Raw genomic sequence first — 23,640 nt, 5'->3', positions numbered from 1 at the left:
CTGTTTATAGAGTGCACATGAGTAAAAGTTCACATGTGAGTCCAGCAGTTTCTCATTTAGTTTTGGTTAGCTTCCCCACTCTACTCCACATTAGCCAAGTCCGCTAGCATTAGCATCGCTTAGCATACATCAATAAGCCACGATTTACACACCAATCGCTTCACAAACGGCTTCTTTTGCCGGCCTGTACAAGTCTCTCATAACAACCTTCTCTACACATATGGTCTGTATTGCACAGTCATTGTAAGGTGTTTTTACTGACCTGTGGTAGAGAATAGCAAAAGGCACACACGTTGAGCTATCGTAGCTTCATAACAGGAAGTTTTATTCTTCCTCTGTGCCCCAAAGCTACTCCATACCCCGAGCGCGATACGCCCTCTAGCGTCCTGCTGTGGGATGGCACCATAATACGTGAAACTGCACAGGACTCACAACAGTGCTTAAATGACAGTCAAATTTACAAATGTAACAAAACAAAAAAACTTTAGGGGTGACTGTTTTTATCTTTATCACCGTTTGATACTTAATCTCAGAAGTGAGATCATTTCAACCCTCTACACGTGCAACTGAATGAAAACGAAGAGTTTCCACTCTTGCTTGTTTTCATCTGTTTCACACAAAACCTTCACGTTATTGTTTACCAAATATTATCCTCAAATCAAACTTAACAGAAAAGTGTACAGTAGATGCCCCCCCTCCACCCAAACCCCAGAGATTCTCTCCATAGCGATTGTAAACCTCTAACACAAAGTTTGAACTAGCAGCCTTGGAGCTGATTTACTGAACCAGTATGTATTAAAATTTAAATGCCAGCTGTGACAACAGCACTTACTAAATAAATGTTAAAAACAGCATTTCCCTCTTAAATGTTGCAGAGTGCATTTGAGAAATGCTAAAGGTAACCACCTTAAAAACTGTTGATAATCATCTTAAATGAATGCACCACCAAGATCAGAATTTGTGCACCAAGTAAATAAAGTAAATAAAACTTAAAATACCACAAAACCTCAATTTCACTGATAATGTGACAAAATAACATGAAAGTTATTTTTCTCCACAGGAAACTGGTTCCGTCTCAAAGACAGACCAGGAGATACTAGCATACATTACTCTGATTGGCTGCAGCGTTTCTCTCTTTGCCCTGGTCGTCACTGTTTTACTCTTCATCATAATTCGGTAATTTATTCTCCTCTGGTTGCATTCTTCTCACTGTAATCAAAAGTATCTCCATCCTCTTTTTCCCGTCTTGGTTTTGTTTGTCACCATTCCTCTGTCTAACAGGAAACTCAGAGAAGATGCCTCTATGAAGATCCACATCAACCTCGTAATTGCCCTGATCCTCCTCAACCTGCACTTCCTGCCCAGTCATACAGCTGCAGCAGCACAGACCTCCCACTGGCTTTGTTTCTACATGGCTCTTGCCCTTCATTACTCCCTGCTGGCCACTTTCAGCTGGATGGCCTTGGAGGGGTTCCATCTCTACCTTCTGTTAATCAAAATCTTCAACATTGGTGTCAGCAGATACCTGCTCAAACTCAGCGTGGTGGGATGGGGTGAGTGGAAATCCTTCAAAAACAGGAAGCTGTGGTTACCAGTCAGCAAACTTGTATATCAATTCTTATGTTTCAGGTCTCCCTGCGGTCATCGTGTCAGTGGTGGTGGGCATAGACAGACGCTTTTATGGCCGTGTCTCTCCAGACTGGTCACATGATGAAGACGCTCAAATGTAAGGAGAAAATTTGTAAGCATGTAAAATTAGGAATTATAATTCATGTTGACTTATTTATTTAAATATTTTAAAAAATAAAATTTTTTACTGTTTTTAAATTTTTTTTTAAATGTTGTACTCATGTTTTATTCATGTTAACTTATTAATTGTTTTGCATGTGTATTAGAGTTTCTATATATATTTCAGTGTTGAAAATGAAAAAGTACACATAAAAAGACAAAGCAAAGCTCTTTTCACCAAGACGTTAATTTAAGCTGAAACACAGAGTCATCTACATTTATATTAAAAAAATTCCTATCTGACTTTTGTGTGTGAGACTAAATCTCTGTCTCCTTTCTTTGTAGATGCTATATAACTAATAAAATAGTGAAGACGGTGACGACAACAGGGATCTTCACCATGGCGTTCGTCTTTAATATGATCATGTTTATGGTGACAGTCAAGCGTGTTTTGAATGTTGGTTATAACACAGAGGTGCGCGTTATTCTTGTAATCTTTTTAAAATTAACTTTAAGCCTAAATAATTATTTTAATTTTCAAATCTTTTCATGTCCATAAATCCCCTGAAAACCCCCCAAACCAACAATAAACTGTTCTTGCCAACAAATTGGCATCAAATATACTGGCAATGAGAAAGGTATACAATATTATTTTATCATGATACAAATACTGTATGATGGGTCACTTAATCTGGCCTATAAAATAAACTGTTCATATTCTGGTAATATTTTAAAATTAGTACTAAAAATTTAGTTTCCATTAAACACACTGTAAGACAGGGATCCTCAAATCCAGGCCTTGAGAGCCAGTGTCCTTCAGGTTTTATATGTGTCCCTGATCCAACACACCTGAATCAAAAGGCTGAATTACCTCCTCAGTATGCAGTCAATTTTTCCAGAGTCCTGCTAATGACTTCTATATTTGACTCAGGTGTGTTGAAGCAGAGACACATCTAAAACCTGCAGGACAGGGGCTCTCAAGGCCTGGATTTGAGGATCCCTGCTGTAAGAGAACAAGAAAGTCCAGAGAACTCCATTTGGAGTTACAGTCTAGACACTGAAGAAGAGTTTTTGTTGTCACACGTTTCAAAGACTAGTTTCAGATTGTCTCTAACCAGCTGTGTCGTGTGTCTGTCTGTGTTTGGCAAACCAGTTCGGGCAGCTTCACCGTAAGAAAGTCGGGCAAAGTATTTGTCCCCTGCTGGGTGTCAGCGCCCTGCTCGGCATTACCTGGGGCCTGATCTTCTTCGCATTTGGTCAAGTGAACACTGTTGTCCTCTACCTCTTCTGTATCCTGAACCCACTGCAAGGTCAGTACAATCCACTCTCATTCATTCAGCTCACTTCTGTAATGTGTGTTTGTGTATGTGTGTTCATTTTCAACATGTACATGATTTTGTTATCTTATGTGAAATGAACACTCCTCCATGAATCACCACCATATTGTGGTGGAGGGGTCTGTGTGTCCCAGTGATCCTAGGAGCTATGCTGGGGGCAATGAATAGCGATTCAGAAAACCCTATGAAAGAGTCATCAAAGGAACTGTTTACCCTGCTCGGGATGGGGTTACTGGGGCCCCACCCTGGAGCCAGGCCTGGGGAGGGAGCTTGAGGGAGAGTGTCTGGTGGCCAGGCATTATCCCATGGTGCCCGGTCAGGGGCAGCCCAAAATGACGGCATGGGCCCACCCTCCTATAGGTCCACCACCCACAGGAGATGTCGTAGGGGTGGGGTGCAGTGTGTGTCAGGCGGAGGCCAAGGGCAGAGGCCCTGGTGGACCAATCCCCGGTTATCGAGGCTGGCTATTGGGACAAGGAATGTCACCTCTCTGGTGGGGAAGGAGCCTGAGCTAGCGCGTGAGGTTGAGAGATACCAGCTAGATATAGTTGGGCTCACCTCAATGCATGGCCTGGGCTCTGGAACCAGTCTCCTAGAGAGGTGCTGGGCTCTGGAACCAGTCTCCTAGAGAGGTGCTGGGCTCTGGAACCAGTCTCCTAGAGAGGTGCTGGGCTCTGGAACCAGTCTCCTAGAGAGGTGCTGGACTCTGTTCCAGTCTGGAGTTGCTCTCCTTGAGAGGCGTCAAGCTGTGGTGGGTAATCTTGTATCCCCTGAGCTTGCTGCCTGTACGTTGGAGTTTTTACTGGTAGACGAGATCATTGCTTCCCTGCGACTTTGGGCCAGGGAACAGGTCCTGACTTTTTTTGCACTTATGTGCCAAATGACAGATCAGAGAAACCACCATTTTTGGAGTCGCTGGGTGGGGCGCTCAAGGGTGCTCCACCCGGTGACTCAATCATCCTGCTGGGAGACTTCAGCGTTCTCGTGGGCAATGACAGTGAGACCTGGAGGAGTGTGACTGAGAGGAACGGCCTGCCTGATCTGAACCCAAAAGAGAAACACGCACAAAAAATTTAACCAGGGTGCTGGATCCAAGCAAAACTCGATAAAAAAGGAGGAGGTCCGCACACCAAAAAGCTCCTTGAGAATTTTTAATCCATCAGTATTTAAAAGAAGCAACGTTTCGGGCTGCAAAACATCTGAAGAAGGGCATTCCAGTCTCCAGTCTCCGAGATCTTCCAACTCCCGCCTCCAGCAGAACTTCGACAGCATTCCGAGGGAGGCTGAGGGCATTGAGTCCAACTGAACCACGTTCCACACATCCATTGTTGAGGCTGCTGCTCCAAGCTGTGGCTGCCAGGTGGTTGGTGCCTATCGTGTTGGTAATCCCCAAACAAGATGGTGATGAGGGGAAGGGCGCCATCAAGCTGAAGGAGTCCTATCGGGCTTGGTTGCTTGTGGGCCTCTGGAGGCAGCTGACAGGTACCAGCAGGCCAAGTGGAACATGGCTTGGACGGTGGTTGAAGCAAAAATTTGGGTGTGTGAGGAGTTCCATGAGACCACTGAAAATGACTTTTGGACGGCCTTGAAGCTATTCTGGCAAACCATCAGGTGGTGAGTAGAGTACCACTTTCCACTGTCATAGAAAGTTTGAAAATGGCATCAGTGTGCACGGTGGGTCGTCTCCATCTCCCTGGGCTCCTTTCTCTGCTGTTGTTGAGTCTCCTTTTATGCTGTCCTGATGGCTCTGCTGTACTCGTTTATGATCGTCTAACACTTCTGAGTCTTCGTCCGACTAAACTGCAAACATACAATCTGAGAAATACACCAAGAAATCTTCCTCCATTATTGGTAGGGATACCTCAGTGTCTACTCCGCCTACCACTCCCCTTTCCCCCTAGAAATCGCTCAAAAGACGGGGAAAACAGGGCGGCATCCAGGTATGCATTGAAGAAATTTGAAAAAATATGAGCTGCTGCTTAAGCCTTTTAGGTTTCTGCGTGTTCGTTTATCGAACAGGAATGACACAAAACAAACAGAATAAGGAGTTTAATTATTAAATTTAATTAGCCATTTGTCACAATTTACAGATTAATCTGGGTCAGAACTCCACACCATGCCCAGTGTGTTACTGGATATGACATGAAGTGCTCACACTTTCTTCTTCAGCTCAGGATAGTCACAACTTTATCAGTCTTGATTACATCATATACAAAACAAGAAATGTGGAAAACAGAGAATTTCAACAGCTGGGTGTTCAGATGACCTCGGAGTCTCCATTCTATCATTGTGTAGTCTCCATGTGTGGTTGACCGTTCAGCTACACATGGAGAACACCAAGTTCCCGATGACACCAAACATTATGAGCTTCTGTGCCATTAATCAGTGATGGTTTTTTTTTTCCAGTCTAAGACGAAGTTTCTCAGGGAAATAAATGTACATATGGTAAGCGCAACCATATACCATGAGTGTATTTGAAACTTCATAAAAACTAATTTCCCTCAGCATCAAGACTTACCCGAAATTCAATTCAATTCAATTCAATTCAATTTTATTTATATAGCGCCAAATCACAACAAACAGTCGCCTCAAGGCGCTTTGTATTGTGGGTAAAGACCCTACAATAATACAGAGAAAACCCAACAGTCAAAACGACCCCCTATGAGCAGCACTTGGTGACAGTGGGAAGGAAAAACTCCCTTTTAACAGGAAGAAACCTCCAGCAGAACCAGGCTCAGGGAGGGGGGTCATCTGCCGCGACCGGTTGGGCTGAGGGGAGAGAAAGACATGCTGTGGAAGAGAGCCAGAGATTAATATCAATTAATGATTAAATGCAGAGTGGAGTATAAACAAAGTAAATAAGGTGAATGAGAAACAGTGCATTATGTGAACCCCCCAGCAGACTAGGCCTATAGCAGCATAACTAAGGGATGGTTCAGGGTCACCTGATCCAGCCCTAACTATAAGCTTTATCATAAAGGAAAGTTTTAAGCCTAATCTTAAAAATAGAGAGGGTGTCTGTCTCCCGAATCCAAGCTGGAAGCTGGTTCCACAGAAGAGGCGCCTGAAAGCTGAAGGCTCTGCCTCCCATTCTACTCTTAAGTATCCTAGGAACCACAAGTAAGCCAGCAGTCTGAGAGCGAAGTGCTCTGTTGGGGTGATATGGTACTATGAGGTCTTTGAGATAAGATGGTGCCTGATTATTCAAGACCTTGTATGTGAGGAGAAGGATTTTAAATTCTATTCTAGATTTAACAGGGAGCCAATGAAGAGAAGCCAATATGGGAGAAATCTGCTCTCTCTTTCTAGTCCCTGTCAGTACTCTAGCTGCAGCATTTTGGATCAGCTGAAGGCTTTTCAGGAAGCTTTTAGGACAGCCTGATAATAATGAATTACAATAATCCAGCCTAGAAGTAATAAATGCATGAATGAGCTTTTCAGCATCACTCTGAGAAAGCATGTTTCTAATTTTAGAAATATTGCGCAAATGCAAAAAAGCGGTCCTACATATTTGTTTAATATGTGCATTGAAGGACATATCCTGGTCAAAAAGGACTCCAAGATTTCTCACAGTGTTACTGGAGGCCAAAGTAATGCCATCCAGAGTAAGTATCTGGTTAGACACCATGTTTCTAAGATTTGTGGGGCCGAGAACAAGAATTTTAGTTTTATCTGAATTTAGAAGCAGGAAATTAGAGGTCATCCAGGCCTTAATATCTTTAAGACATTCCTGCAGTTTAACTAATTGATGTGTGTCATCTGGCTTCATTGATAGGTAAAGCTGAGTATCATCTGCATAACAATGAAAATTGATGCAGTGCTTTCTAATAATACTGCCTAAGGGAAGCATGTATAATGTAAATAAAATTGGTCCTAGCACAGAACCCTGTGGAACTCCATAATTAACCTTAGTGTGTGAAGAAGACTCCCCATTTACATGAACAAATTGGAGTCTATGAGATAAATATGATTCAAACCACTGCAGTGCAGTACCTTTAATACCTATAGGAAGCTCTAATCTCTGTAATAAAATGTTATGGTCAACAGTATCAAAGCTGCACTGAGGTCCAACAGGACAAGAACAGAGATGAGTCCACTGTCAGAGGCTCTAAGAAGATCATTGGTAACCTTCACTAATGCTGTTTCTGTACTGTGATAAATTCTGAAACCTGACTAAAACTCTTCAAATAAACCGTTCCTCTGCAGATGATCAGTTAGCTGTTTTACAACTACTCTATCAAGAATCTTTGAGAGAAAAGGAAGGTTGGAGATTGGCCTATAATTAGCTAAGACAGCTGGGTCAAGTGATGGCTTTTTAAGCAGAGGTTTAATTACAGCCACCTTGAAGGTCTGTGGTACATAGCCAACTAATAAAGACTGATTGATCATTTTTAAGATTGAAGCATCAATAATTGGAAAGACTTCTTTGAACAGTCTAGTAGGAATGGGATCTAACAAACATGTTGCTGGTTTGGAGGAAGTAACTATTGAAGTTAACTCTGAAAGATCAACTGGAGCAAAAGAGTCTAAACAAATACCAGCAGTGCTGAAAGCAGCCGAACATGAAATCTGTTGGATCGACAAACTGTCATATTATTACAGATCTGTTGCCTTCTTTTCCTGCACTCTGGCATTGGTTCAGATTCAGATGCCAGTGCTGGATCCAGCTTGTTGGTCCTCTTGTTCTGTTGGACCAGCCGGAGGGGCCTCCTCCTGTCTGGCAGTGGGTGCGATCCTCCAGAGGTGGCGTCAGTCCCGGAAATCTTTGCCTGTTGGAACATGCTCCTGCTAGTACTAGCATGACCAGGCTTCGGGTGGCTCTGTTGAATACCAGATCACTGGTAAACAAGACTTTCATCTTAAATGACCTTTTCAACTCCTTAGATCTGGATTTTGTGTTCCTGGCATGGCTTTGACTTGGTGATTTGTCTTCTTTCTCAGAACTTCTCCCCTCGATTGTTCATTTTTTTAACTCTCCTCAGACCACTGGCAAAGGTGGATGGTTAGCATCAATATTTAAATGCGATTTTCACTGCCAGCAGCTTTCACCTGTCTTCTATCCCAGCTTCGAGGTGCAGCTTTTGGAACTGAACTCTTCTCCCTCAGTTCTCTGTGCACTGTTGTATCATCCACCTAAAGGTATTAACCCCTTAACTGGCAAGGGCCCGGTGACGGGCCGTTTGTAGTCCCTTTTATATGGCAGGCTAGACCCTCCCATTTTTATTGACACGTCATTCGGCCAATCATGTAACTGGCTGCACCAAATCACCTGACAAAGCTACGTGACGCCCTCTGAGTATTATTGGCTCTGGGAAACCCATTTCTTAACATGATTGGCCGAATGAGGTGTCAGTCAAAATGGGCGGGTCTAGCCTGCCATATAAATGCACTTCATTCGGCCCGCGGACCAGACGCAGCCGATTAATAGGCTATGAAATGGGTTGTTCAGAGCCAATAATGACCAGAAGGCGTTATGTAGTTTTTGTCAGGTGATTTTTTTGCTGCCAGTTAAGGGGTTAAGGAGTTTATCCAGGACTTTGGTGACTTATTGAGGTGCCTCATGTTGAAATATGACCGTGTTTTAATTGTCTGTGATTTTAACATCCATGTTTGTTGTGAGTCTGGACCACTGGTAAAGGATTTCCTCGCCCTTATTGACTGTTTTAATTTCACTCAGTGGGTGAGTGATAGGGTTTAATATTTTCCCCTAAAATGACATGAATCAAATCCCGGGAAAAGACGAGCCAAATTTCGAATCTTTCAGATGTGAACTTGTCATGTAACCTATATACACACCGGACGCGCTGCGTTTTTGCGAATAAATCAGAGCGCTGCATTTAGCAACATGTGGGTTCATAGCTCAAAACGCGCACTGATGTACTGAATATACAGTCACGTGGGAACAGTAAACTCGTACTATTTTACCTCAGACACACAGCTACACGCTGCTCTGAGTCAGTCGGCTCTCTGAAATTATTCTCTGCCTCCTCACATGTGATCCCAACTCTGTCAACAACAACTGCCCACTGATGATATGAAATGTGTGCGAAAGCATCCGTGATGCAGCTTCAACTCCTGGATCAAACCATGAAACTCTCACTGCTGCCGCTTTCTAATGTGTTGGATGAACCCAGAATCTCTTTTTCTTCCTTCTCTTGTTTAGAAAAATCACAACCTCATTACATCATTGTTTGATGTCAGCTTCCTTTCTTTCACAGTGCGTTTTATGAGGGCAATTTAGTCGCAAAAATGCAGCGCGTCCGGTGTGTATGTAGGTTACAGGTTCGCATCTGAAAGATTCTGAATTTCATGTTGTTTTTACGCAACGCATCCGGTGTGAAACGGCCTTAAAGGCCTTAGGTGGAGCATTTTTACGGACTAAGCTAACATGAGTGGCACTTCATAACATACACATTCCCGCTGTTCTATTTTATTCTATTTTATTCACATATGGAGTTATCTTGCCTATTTTTGTAGTTGATATTGTAAAGCACTTTGGTCAACAAGGTTTTTAAATGTGCTCTAGAAATAAAATTGACATGACATTAATGATCTATAGTGCTGGTTGGCCCTACTGACTTCAACTGAAGCTATAGTCAGGTGCGATTCACCCTGAGTTCCTGAAGGCTCTGGATGTTGTACGGCTGTCTTGGTTGACACACCTCTGCAACATTGCACAAACTGCAGTGAGAGCTTGGTCCGTATTGCCAGCAATAAGTTGGACTCATTTCCTGTGGGTATTGGACTTCAACAGGGCTGCCCTTTTTCACTGATTCTGTTCATAATTTTTATAGCCAGATTCCCTAGATATAGCCATGTGGTGGAAGGCTTCATCTTGGTGGCCTCAGAATCTCATCTCTGCTTTTTGCGGATGATACAGTTCTGTTGGCTTCATCAGGTGGTGGCGTCCAGCTCGCAGCAGAATGGTTCGCAAATGAGTGTGAAGCAGCTGCCATGAGAGTTAGCACCTCTAAATCTGAGGCCATGGTCCTCAGATGGAAAAGGGTGGAGTTGCCACCCCAGGTGAAGGAGTTTAAGTATCCTGGGGTCTTGTTCACGAGTGACGGGAGAAGGGAGCAGGAGATCGACGGACAGATGGGGGCTGTGTCTGCAGTGATGTGGATGCTGCACCGGTCTGTCGTGGTGAAGAGGGAGCTGAGTGTGAAAGTGAAGCTGTCAATTTACCGGTCAATCTACGTACCTACCCTCACCTATGGTCACGAGCCTTGGGTAGTGACCGAAAGAATAAGATCACGAATACAAGCGGCAGAAATGAGCTTCCCCCGAAGGGTGGCTGGCAATTTGGGAGGGGCTCAAAGTAGAGCTGCTGCTCCTCCACATTAAAAGGAGCACGTTGAGGTGATTCGGGCATCTGACTAGGATGCCTCCTGGGCTCTTCTTGGGTGAGGTGTTCCTGGCATGTCCTACCGGGAGGAAGCCCCGGGGCAGACCCATGACACGCTGGAGAGATTGTATTTCTCAGCTGGCCTGGGAACGCCTTGGGGTCCCTCTGGGTGAGCTGTGGAAGTGGCTGGGGAGACCAGGCCTCGGATAAGCAAAAGATGGATGGATCTAAATCAGATCAGAACAAATTCTGAGTAAGGAGGTAAACAAGTCTCTCTAGGTGTCTGGTTGATTAATAAGCTGGAGTGAAAGATTGCTGCAACTTTTCCACAGTGGGTGCGTCAGTGATTCTGTTAATGTAAAGATATAATTTCTAACTGCAGCTATAAAGACAGAACCTTGTTTAACAGACGCACATTCGAGTAACATTGTTACAAGTGATTAAGTCAAATAACCTGATGCTCCTAGTTAAACTGTACTCTGTACATCTGTGCTTCTGTCTCAGATCACTGCTGAAGTTGATGATTGGGAGCTGGTTTGATTTTCATAGATGTTAAGTTACCACAGCCTGGAGCTCAGCCTCCACAGTGCAGCCCTATTTTCACTTAATAGTTTATGTGAACAAGATTCTAATTATTTTTTACTAAAAGGCCGAGACCGAGGAAATTTCTCCAATCACGGCCCGACTGTTGGTAACTTTATGAGTGCAGGCTCTTTAAACTAAGGTATTCTCCTTACTCAGACAAAATAAAGCTGATCAATTATTAAGCCAAACAGGAACTTAGAAAATCTAATATTTGCATGTTATTTGATTGCAGTTTTTAAGCCTCTTAATGCATTTAGGCATGGTTTCATTAAAGATACAAAGGTTAATGTATGCTTAAAAAGAAAAATAAGCTGATTCTAAGAGGTCAGATAGGAACATTTTTTTCTGATATAGTCGATTTAATATCACATGTATAGATTCCCAAAATGTGGGTCAGTGTCCCCTGGTGGGACATGAAGGTACTGCAGCTGAGCTCTGAGGGGCCATATGCAAGCAAATGTTGCAAAGTTATAAAAGACTGAATTTTGTGTTAGCCCTTTTATGGAGAGAGAACCTGTTGGTTCTCTCTCCATAATTGGTGTACCTGCCAATGACAGGTAGTTAATAGAGCAACTTTTTTTTACCAGCCAGTTTGGGAGTCTTCCAGTGTTATGAATGAATGCTGAATAATATTAAAATATATGCTTGCATGTGCAGCAGATTTTTGAGATGACATTTCTTTCTTTTATTTTTACTGTGTATAGATAAACAGTGACTTACAGCACAGTTAAATTTGTATTTCCTGTACAGTCTAAACCTTTACTTCACTCTCTCCCCTCCTTTATGCCACGCAGGTTTCTTCGTCTTCCTGTGGTTTGTGATGTCACTGAGAAAGGCTAAAAACTCAGCTCCTAAGCCGAGCAGTGAAACACACACCACCAACAACGAGTAACAGCTCAAGAAGTGTGTCAGTGGATTTTAATGCTGCAAAGTTTGACATTATTATTTCTGCTTTAGGATGTTTGCATGCGCAACAATGTAACAGAGCAACTGATTCTAAAGGATGTAAATGAATGTGATATTAAGTGTGAACATTTTAAAAGCTCTGCTTTAATGTTTGAAGCTTTGCTGTTACTATGCCACAGCGTGCATACAGTGTAAACTCTGTGCTGAGGGGTTTTTCTTTGCCCACAGCAGGTCAGATGGGACGTTTATTTGACTTTTTCCATTTAGGGGCACTTCAGTCCAGAATGACTGGAAGACAGAGAACAGATGAAGTATATTGATGTACTTGATCTTCACCAGATTGGTCAGAGGTCAGAGTGATAATTATAGAAAATCCTGATCTGCTTTTTTAGTCCTGATTGGTCCTGATTCATAGTCTGCCTCAAGTCCCACATCCATGTTAATGCATTCCATAAAGATCTGATCTTAGTTTTATGTTCATCATCTGTTTAATGCTTTGAGTGATTCTGATATATTCATGTAGATTAGACCAGCACTACTGTGCTTTGTTTTGTATGTTTTTGGCATATTTCCTACGGGATTTTTAGAATGTCTTTATATGTTTATAATTTTGTATATCTGAACATGCATCTGCATAAATTGTAATATCGGGGGCTGTGGTGTCAATGTAAATAGTAAAGGTTGGTAATTGTGTTTTGCAGTTTCTGCATTATGATTTATTTGTATGTGATTGTATTCCTGCTAACAGACCTGGTTTGCCATATTTCACTGAAAATTGCATTTATGGCTGCAGTCATTATATATTATATAGTCACTGTATATTGCTGGGTGATGTTTTAAAGTTTTGTACATGCAAAGATATAATTTCCAACTGCAGCTATAAATACAGAACCTTGTTTAACAGACTGATATTTGAATAGCACCGTTACAAGTCGTTAAGGCAAATAACCTGATACTCCTAGTTAAACTGTGCTCTTTCTGTACGTCTGTGCTTCTGCCTCAGGTCACTGCTGAAGCTGATGACTGGGAGCTGGTTTGATTTTCATAGATATTAAACTACCACAGCCTGGAGCTCAAACTCCACAGTGTAGCCCTAATTTTGCTTAATAGTTTATGTGAACAAGATTTTTTTTACTAAAAGGCTGATTTGTCCAAATACAATGTTAAGCCTGTTACCAATGTTAAAAGTATCAATGTTAAGCCTCATCTTAAATCACATTAAAAATGTTTACACTGGAGCATCAAAGCCAACTTAATGCTTTTTTTCTGCAAATCTTATACAGCATTTTCCATAGAGTAAAGCAGAAAGAATGAAATTCTCAATAAAAAGTCAGCTTCTTCCAGCCCATCAGTGTGATGTTTTGGTGTGGAAATATTAGTGAATTGAATTAAAAAAAAAAGAAAAAAAGAGAGAGATTCTACTGTCATAGTTGTCTTTAGAAAATGTATTCTTGCAAGAAGGAATTGGGTCAATACAGAGCACCCAGTGATGCAATGAGGAATTTTATGAAACAAAGGATACAAAGCAAATCTTAGAGCATCGCATTACATTGTTCAGCCCCTTCCAGCCATCCTATACAGGTCACACGCAGTTCAGAAAGATATATGCAGCAGTTTGGACAAACAGGTCCCATTGGTGTTGGAGACAGAGATACCAGGACAGAAACCAGGACTCCCTCTCTTAGGGAGGTCCCGCATACCTGCATCTCCACTAAGTGCAGGGTCAAAATAATCCTCCACGTGAACAAATAAGATCAAGACATCCATGAAAAAAGCTCCAACCATGTTAGCCCCCAAAGTATCATCATTAATGCTGAGTCACTGTCAGTACTGTCATTCAGAAGCAGTCTAAGGGACATGAATAAATGAAGCAGATGAAAGACAAACCATGGTACGAGAGACCCTTCTATCTATAGGATGCTGAAAAAGACCTAAACCACACGGGATCATACGGCAGTCCTAATAATATGGAACTATGATCATCAATGCTAAAACTACGGCAACTCTAACAGTCCTTCCTCATCCAAGCACAGTCTCCAGTTATCTTTGTATGCCAATATTTATCAGAGTTTGCAGACAGCTCATCCCAGAGACTATGCAATCCTCAACTCTCTCAACTCAGCTCAATTTTATTTGTAAAGCACTTTAAAATCAAGGCCAAGGTGCTGTACACAAGTAAGAGCAAACAGGTTTAAAATACATATATAAAAAAGTAAAACCACAATTAAAACAATAAGAACCAACATCTCAGACTGAGTTAAAAGCCAAAGAGAAGAAATGTGTTTTAAGAGGGCATTTAAAAGCAGAGAGTGAGTCAGCCTGCCTGATATGCAAAGGGAGATAATTCCACAGTTTTGGGGCAGCGACTATGCTGGCGCCTCAAATCTCTAGCTTCTCTCCCCTCAGAGATGGAGGACAGCCACACAAAATGCACTGCGTCCACTCCGCTTACAGGACGGATGCAGTGCATTTTATATGGCAGGCTAGACCCTCCTATTTTGATTGACACCTCTTTCGGCCAATCATGTAACAGGCTGCACCAAAATCAACCGAAACGCTACGTGACACCCCCTGGTTATTATTGGCTCTGGAAAAACCATTTCTTCATATGATTGGCCGAATGAGGTGTCAATCAAAATGGGAGGGTCTAGCCTTTCATATAAAATGCACTACATCCCGGAGGACAGTTAACGAGCAATGACGTGGGTTTAACAGAGCCAATAATAACCAGAGAGCGTAGTTTTTTTCAGGTGATTGTGGTTCGGCCAGTTAACAGGTTAAAACGTTCACCGCTACGTTTAATGTCGGACTGCTTGTTACAGACTCTCTCAATTAAAAGCAAATAGAGATTAACTAATTGTGTTTCATGTTATTCTGCTCAATTTCCACAACACAGCACAGCTCAAAAACACTGCTTATGACCAGAGATTTCATTTACGCTACATGAGAACGCATTCAGCTCCAAAACACAGTGGATGCCAAGAGGACTGAGGTTTGAGAAAGTTTGGTGGTTGCTTCTGTCCAGAAGTTTTGTGTTGGTGGACAGAGCCAGAACGCGTTGCATTGTGTGCAAACATCTCAGTTCCTTAACAGCAAAAATGTATTCCACATTGTCAACTTCTAATTTCTGCCTTATCCAGGCAGGATATATATATATATATATATATATATATATATATATATATATATATATATATATATATATATATATGATATTCCATCGGTAGGGCATGCTCCAGTTACTTTAATTTCCCAGGGGCATACAGAGTGCGGACATTCCATGTGCCAATAGTGACTTGATCTCGAGTCAATCTTAGAGTCTTGGTTTTGGTCCCAGTAGCATACTTGACACTTCCATCCTGGGTACCTCCAATGGAGAGCGTGGCTGTTGTTGACCCAGGCCTCAACCGATCCAGTCTCTTGCTTTGCTTTGTGTTGCTCGTTTCTCATGTCTTTTCTCTGGGCTTGACTTGCTTGATGGTGCCCATCTCCTCTCCAAGCGTGACCACAGCCAAACTTCTCCTACACAGTGGCTTGCCTTGGTCCTCCAAATCAGCTCCAGAAATACTGAGTCTGAGTTTGAGTCTGTACCTTTCTGCACTCCCATCATAAGCAGCTTTACCAAGGCCCAGACAGCTACCCACACTTCCTGAATTGTAACGACAAGCCAGGTTTCTCCAGGTCCAATTCGGAGAAATCCTGGTGTCAGTAAGCCAAATGTGTCTCCTCCATCAACAGTCTAGCCAGGCACGTCATCTTCCACCCCACAGGAATCCATAATGTAGCCAGCCGGGAATGTTGATTGGATAAGAGGGAACAGGTTTCTCCTTTCCCCAATCAATCAAACAATCAATCCCCTTTCCCTCACCCTGAAAATGTTGCCTGAAAGCACTGAACCAGTCAAAGGAAGTAGCTTAAATTGTTTTTCTTATCATTTACTTGTGTAACAAAGACATTCAGAGTTGGTAGCTGATGCATTTGTTACTGATGCATCACAGAAGTGTAGGAAGGGATGTGCATATAATATTGTTTGGCACAGCTTAGCTGGAACAGTGTGTTTTTTGCATGCTTGCTTTAATGACAGGTTGGCTGATATTATCAATCATCAGTGTCGCTCACCAGTTTCTGAAAGATGTGAAGTGACTTGAAACAGAGTAAATGGATTTATTGCCAGCGAGGCTTTTCACGCTGTTGTTTGTGAGATGCAATTAACCAATAACAACATGGTGAAGTCTCCTTAGCAGCACATTGATTTTTGTTTTTGTTTTATTTATCCATATCCTTTCTTCAGGCAATCTTGCCCCCCCCCCCCAGGCCAGTAAATGGACACGGTATTCTTTCAGTGCTTCACTCGTGGTCATCTTCACAGGGGGACTGTTTGTCTGCTCAAACACCTGATGTAAACATTCACATCCATTAGTCGAGTGGAGGACTTTAATGGGGCATCCCAACAACAAAATGGAGTATTCCAGACATTAGAAAACTGTTTCGTAAATCCACATAAAATATTTCCGAATATTCACTTGAGCTTAAAACAAAACAAACAAACCAGGAGACTTTCACATATTTCATAAAGTGTTTGGAAATGCACCTAAATGATTTTAGCCTTTTGATAGAATTTTGTCTTTAAGAGAAATTATCTTTAAAGGTTCCGTTTAGTTTAGAAAACGTAAACCAGTAATTTGATATTTTGGGATATATGATATCCTTCTTTCTGAAGGTTAGGGCCACATTCATTTATGAAGGTACATATTGAGGTATTTTCATAATTTTGGTATTTTACATTGTTTGTCAACATTTAGGAAAAATGAGCCATGATGTTGATGCTAGTTATGCCACAGGGCTTTAATCAAGGGGTTCACCTGACACAGGTGCTGCTACCTGAGACAGAGAGAGAGAGAGAGAGAGAGATGTCTGAGAGTTTTAGACTCTCAGTTTTGTATTTTTGGACTCTTGAGTCTTTAAGAACTGTTTAATTTAGATTTTGGTTGTTTAGGATCTTCAGTTCAATCGTTTTTAGTGTTGTTTGATTCTTGTTGATTCCGGGTTCTTAGTATTCCAGGGTGTTTGAATTCCTTCATATTTCATATCTGTATTTTGTCTGGCTCTTTATCGCTCTGTATTTAATCTTTAGAATTTAGTCCTGTTACTTTCTGGTTTCCTCTTGGTATTTCAAGTTGTTGGTTACGATGGATTATTTGTTAAATATTAATATTTGTTAAAAAAACAAACAAACTCCTCAGTATTTAAGCAGAAAGTACATGACATAATATAAATATTGTGATTAGTATAAAATTACTGTATTTTGCTTAATTTATGCTAATTTATTGTTTCCATGTAAATTGTGGAGTCATAACATGGTACTCACCTTCTCAGCATTCGACCTTTAATTGGAAAGCTGAAACCATATTCATTTTATTTTAATAAAATGGTCTCAGTGTCGACCTCAGTAGTTGAGGCAGTAGATACATAATAGCACAATGGAGGCTGCACAGGATCCAAGGATGTTTTGAATATGGCTCATTTAAGATATGCCACATCGTACTAATGTAAACTTGCCTGTGAAGACACTCTGAACAGCATGCCTATATTACATAGTATTGCAATATAATACAGTATATAATAATAACGGTATATAATAATCAATGTAACACAGACCAGGATATAACAAAGCAAAATGAAAGTTCAATGATTTCGATGGAGACATTGTGACATCACAGACACAGAAAGGAACAGACAGGAGTAAACACAGACAGCAGCTGAAGGCAGGTTACAGATTATTTGGACCTGCTGCCATCTAGTGGTGTGAGGTCCACAAACATATACGCACCTATCAAAACTCTCTTAATGCAAGTAAAGCACAGGTGTTAGTAATCACAGTGATGGCTCTGTGCTGTCCACAACGCAGTGACGCTATGACAGCATGCACAGTACTGAGGACCTGAGTGCAGCAGCTCAATGGAATTCAGGGAACAGTAATTTTATTAACTGCAACTTTTAATTTGCCAAATCTAAATGAATTAGTAGTTCATTAGAGTAACCTGCTGACTGACAGCACCTCAGATTAGAGCCCAAACCAGTGGTTTAAAACTAAAGGATACTCTTCTCCATTGCTCCAACCATCAGGAATTACTGGACCGGGAAGCAAAGTGATGAAGTTCTCCGTCAGATGACCCGGCCTCCACAAACATTTGATTTAAACCTGCAGCGTAGATGGTTTGGGATGAGTTGGTGTGCAGAGAGGTGTGTCAATCACAAATAAAACTGGTGTAAAGGAAAACAGTGGTGCTGCACAAACATGATTACGGGTTGGATAATCATTTAATAATCATAAAAGTACTTTAAATCTGTACTTCATTAAAGCACCTGAGTAAATTACATTCCTAAAGGTCCTATCCACGCTCTCATCCAAAGGTGTTAGGCATTGATATGACTCTAGCCCAGTGGCATCCTCATACTTAATTTCCACTGACAATCACAATGGCCTCCAGATGGCACTACAGAACACTTCATAAAATGGTAATTGACATTTATATTGAAGATAGGAGGGTGGATGGATGGACACTTTGCTTAAAAATTGAAGATGATAAAACAGCAATGATAACTCATGTAGTTTGATTCATCATGTAATTATTTATAAGACATAACATCAAGAATGCCTTTAATTCAGGCATTTCAGTACACCAGAGTGTGGAATAATGTGGTGAATACAGTAAAACCAATTTAGCCAGCCTTTATATCATCAAACACTGAGTGATCCTACTGTACAAAGCGCATGGTGTTATTACCTTTTGAGTGCACAGAAATCACAGATTTTCCTCAATTATTAGTACAAGTTTCTAAAGTGTAAAAATAAAACTCTTGTGCTTGACATTTCATTTTCCTGACTGAGAGCCGTAATGGCACAGAGCTGGAGACAGCTTTTGGCCTGGATGCTGTGTGTTAGAGGAGGGCTCTCCGTGTGCATTGCAGAGCCTGTAGGAAACATCCCCACTTCATGGCAAAGATGGTTGGCAGGCAGGCAAGCAGCTGAGATGAGAGATACCACAGGAAGACGAAAACAGATGGGACGACTGCACACACGCTTCCTCTCACTGGGTTAAAGCGCCAAAAAAATGTGTTACAACATCAAAACTTCCGACCATTAAACCAAAGAAAACCTACAGTAATCAATAATACTCCCATTATTTTAACAAAATAAATCACAGCTTGTATGCATTATCTATAAAGCTGATATTTACTGTCACATATTTTCAAACAGCAGATGAAGCCCCCACCCCCCACTTTCTCCCACCCACTCACATCACACCCCTGCTGGGCTATAGGATCTGAACACCTGTTTCATTGTGGAGCTAAACGAGAGCTGGTTATTCAGATGTCGCGCTGAGAGACGTGTGCTCCTCTTTGCGGAGACAGGAGCCAGTTTTACGTGTGTGTGTGTATGAATCTGTGGTTTTCTGCAAGCGCGTACAGAAATGGATAAAAATGACAATACAATCAGTAATCTGATATTTTTAAACATTTTCCAAACGCAGCATCTCATTTATTCTTTGAGTGGTATTCTCTTGACTAACATTTTGAAAAATATGATAACAAGAAAGTAAATTATCCATCAACAAGACATGGATGGTAAAGGCAACTTACAGTACATGTGGCTGCATCCCTCAAGTTATTCTAATATCCCATACTTTGTTTCATGCATAGACTTTTTTTTTTTAATTACACTCTAAAATCTGCTTGACTCGCTTCTAAATTGAGAGCCTAGTTTAATTTGAATTACTTTAATTTTCTGTAGTGTGTGAATGAGTTTTAGAGATATTAGTATTTTTAATACTCCTGTTTTTTCATTGTCAAAGGGCATCAAAAGATGGAGTCTACATATGTAGTTGTACTTCATTTTTGAGTGGCCATAAAAGCACTGATAAAATAAGAAAATGAGTCCTGTCTGTAGTGGATGAAGACTGTTACTCTTCCGCAGTGCAGGATGGAGTCGCCCTCCCTCCATAGTGTTACCATGCAAACATTTGCTATAAACAAAAAGCACAGCTGATGCTTTTGCAGCCACTTGGTCATAAACCAAAACATTATACAAAGTTGGGATATCACTGAGATCAGTGGTATTGAAACACACCTGAAAGGTCAGGTTTCTTCAGTGTCAGTGAGATCATTTCTATACAGCATTTATAATGCTGTATAAAGCTTTTTCTGCATTGTCTAATCATACATGTCAACTTGGTGTAAGGTTTATTAAAAATTACCAAGGATTGTCATAATGAGTCATAATTTTAATATTGGTTTAGCAACAATGTCTGAGTCTGTCTGAGGTTACACAGCACATTATCACTACCAGGACTTTAGCCCAGGTTTTAAGATGAAGAGAAAAATGTTCTAACGTTTCATAATGTCTGACTGTGTGACTGTCAAGTTTTTATGACGGTACAGCACAAATATTACTGTTGAGCTGAATTTTCTGACTGCAAGTAATGTATAAGATAAAATTTACAGTTATCACCACTTCACATTTTTATTAAGAGAGACACGCATGCACACACACGCACACACACACCCACACACACCCACACACATCCGAGTAAATTTTAATTCTTCAAAGGGCATCAAAAGTTTTAGCACGGAGAATACATCTTTGTTCTGCTGATGTGTTTGTCACTGGATAAATGCATGAAATCATTCTTTCAGCAGACCTCGTGATTAAGATGCGTCCTGAAATAATGCCTTCAGCGGCCGTGCACTGCATCAGCAGGCACGGTGGTTGATCTTAAATCACCCCAGGTGCTCTGAGTGACTCCATGAGAAATGGATGCTCTCCCTGCTGAGTCCACAGTTCACCTGATAGATTGTTCCTTCAGATGCTATTGAATTGGTCCTGATAGAGCATCTGAAATGTCCAAGGAATATTGTGAGCCAAAAGCTGAGGAGTGAGTGGTGAGCGACCTCGGCACTCGGTCCTTTCTTATTTTATAGTTCTAATGGAAGACCCTCGTACAGCTGTCTCTGTGGTGCTGTGTCCCGCCAGTCTGTCATTTCCATCTCTTCTGCATGACAAATGTCACAATGAATAACTCATCATACATATCCCTGAATCCAGACATAGATTAATTTTATGGTAAAACATGTTTTATGATGATTGGTCCTTGATTTAATAAGAAACAGCTACCCTCAGTTCTCATAACAATTTAATGTTACACACAGTGTCTGAGCTGGGTAAGGTAAGGATGGAGATGTAAGACAATTTTGTGACCACCAGATACATTTTAATAATCAAACATATTAAACAAATATGTAGGACCGCTTTTTTTTGCATTTGTGCAATATTTCTAAAATTAGAAACATCCTTTCTCTAACTGATGTTGAAAAGCTAATTCATGCATTTATTACTTCTAGGCTGGACTATTGTAATTCATTATTATCAGGCTGTCCTAAAAGCTCCCTGAAAAGCCTTCAGCTGATCCAAAATGCTGCAGCTAGAGTACTGACAGGGACTAGAAAGAGAGAGCAGATTTCTCCCATATTGGCTTCTCTTCATTGGCTCCCTGTTAAATCTAGAATAGAATCTAAATCCTTCTCCTCACATACAAGGTCTTGAATAATCAGGCACCATCTTATCTCAAAGACCTCACAGTACCATATCACCCCAACAGAGCACTTCGCTCTCAGACAGGTTCCTAGGATACTTAAGAGTAGAATAGGAGGCAGAGCCTTGAGCTTTCAGGCAACATGTGGTTAAGAGGAGGATGATGGTCAGATTTAAATACTTCAAACTATGGGCAACTGTTAAAGAGATATTAGTTTCTTGTTCAATAGAGCACAATCTCTCTTACAGACAAGTCTGAGATGTACCATCGTCTTGTATGCTAGGGTCTTGTACATGTGCACCAGCATGAATGAAAGATTGGTACCTCCTATATGTTGACTGTAGGCATGAATGAGTGATGGGCATTGTACTGTACATTTATCTTTGTGTGGACCTCTTTGCTCCACCTTTTGACAGACAAAAAAGGCGTGAGGCCACAGGCATCAAATTGCATGGCTTTGCACCTTAAAACGTTTTAGAGTCCATCTGTTATTTGTTAAACAGAAAGAAAATCCCAATGTTACAAATTGTGTACTGTTACAATGCTTGTAATATGTCAGTATACTAATAAATGGCAGTTATTAGAATTACCTATAATGATGAGTACATCTGTATATTTTTTTTCTAGAGATTTACTATGTTTAAGGTCTTTTCCTCAAGTATATTATGACACAAGATGGGTACACTTTACATCTATCCCTCTCTGACCACAGCATACCACAGCAACAGTACTCAGGTAGGCTAGGGCATTTTTAAAAAGCTCAGCTGGCAGAACAGGGCCCAAAGTCTGCCACAAAAATTTCCCCACCACCAGCCTGAACCGGTACAAGGCAGGATGGATCCAGGCTGGGTTTGCTCAAAATTCTGACCCTACCATCTGAATGTCAGGGCAGAACCAGACCAGGCATCTTTTTTCAGTCTTCTATTGTCCAGTTTTAGTGAGCACATGTAAACTGTAGCTTCAGTTACCTGTTCTTAGCTGACAGGAGTGGCACCAGTTATGGTCTTCTGCTGCTGCTGTAGTCCATCATCTTCAAGGTTCTGTGTGTTCAGAGATGCTCTTCTGCATACCTTGGTTGTAACCAATGGTGATTTGAGTTACTGTTGCCTTCCTCAAAGTTCAAAGCAGTCAGGCATTTGCCCTCTGGCCTCTGACATGAACAAGGATCACTCTCTGGATATTTTCTATTTCAGATCGTTCTCTGTAAACTCCTGAGATGGTTGCGTGGGAACATCCCAGTAGATCAGCAGTGTTTGATTTGTCAGCACAGCTGCACGATACTTCACAGGGACTGTTTTCATGTAGAACATGTACAGAAGTACAGCACAGTGGTTTGCTGAAATGTGTAACTGAGTTCTTGTGTGGCAAGTTTTGAATTTTTAACCATCTGGAGCCAACAGCGTAGGTTACAAGTGTGTCAAGCATGAAGATAGATTACCTAAGGTGCAGCTGCTATTACAATAATGCATCACTACTATGCTTGCTCTCTAATAAGACACTTCCATGCTCATATTTGCCCTAAAGAGAGACTCCTGTCCTCACTGTTGGATTGGCTCAAGGGACACGGCAGTTACTTCAAATGTTATGCTGGTGAATTGGAGCAAAAATTTACCCCAAAGCAGAGTTGTAACTAGGTATGTACTTTTCTTTTTTCCTTTCTTTTCTTCCTCTGCCCCTTAAAGTCTGTTCATGGTACTGAATTGTGTGTAAATGTATTACGAGAAAGCATGGAACAAAGTTCAGTCTATGTAGCTAAATGTTTACATTGACCTAATAACCTGAACATGTCGACATTAGCATGTATTGAATCGTGGAAAAGAGAAACATATTTAGAAATAGATTGAGAAACTGTAAGAGCAGGTAATGGGTCAGAGCAAAAGAGTGAAGAGTAATGAATGAAGGTTTTATTGCCATGTGGGTGAACAGGTTCACACATTGGAAATTGCAGTTAACAGAGCACCCATCCAAGAATACAACAAACACAAACATAAAGTAAGGATGGTGTTCCCACAATAAACTTTCCTGCTGTGAGGATCTGTCTGTAGTGAACTGTGCATCCTGTGTCCTAACATCCATGTTTTATACTGTTTTGTTTGTTTTTTTTCCCTCTTTGCTATCATCCACATAATGATAATCACTCGCAAGG

At 41.2% G+C, this 23,640-nt stretch overlaps 1 protein-coding gene across 1 annotated transcript in view; it reads left to right on the top strand.

The window, feature by feature from the left end:
- Positions 1–13,038, top strand: part of LOC115778258 (adhesion G-protein coupled receptor G2-like) — a 31,875-nt gene extending 18,837 nt beyond the window's left edge. The window contains exons 5-10 of the mRNA XM_030726317.1: positions 1,061–1,176; positions 1,282–1,553; positions 1,630–1,726; positions 2,074–2,185; positions 2,891–3,038; positions 11,790–13,038. Coding sequence (XP_030582177.1) covers positions 1,061–1,176; positions 1,282–1,553; positions 1,630–1,726; positions 2,074–2,185; positions 2,891–3,038; positions 11,790–11,887 — 843 coding nt within the window. The 3' untranslated portion in view covers positions 11,888–13,038. The remainder of the gene's footprint in view (positions 1–1,060; positions 1,177–1,281; positions 1,554–1,629; positions 1,727–2,073; positions 2,186–2,890; positions 3,039–11,789) is intronic.
- The last annotated feature ends 10,602 nt before the right edge of the window (positions 13,039–23,640 follow it).

Source organism: Archocentrus centrarchus, chromosome 3 (assembly GCF_007364275.1).
Source record: "Archocentrus centrarchus isolate MPI-CPG fArcCen1 chromosome 3, fArcCen1, whole genome shotgun sequence".
Classification (NCBI taxonomy): Eukaryota; Metazoa; Chordata; class Actinopteri; order Cichliformes; family Cichlidae; genus Archocentrus; species Archocentrus centrarchus.
This window is presented reverse-complemented; position numbering and strand designations above follow the sequence as displayed.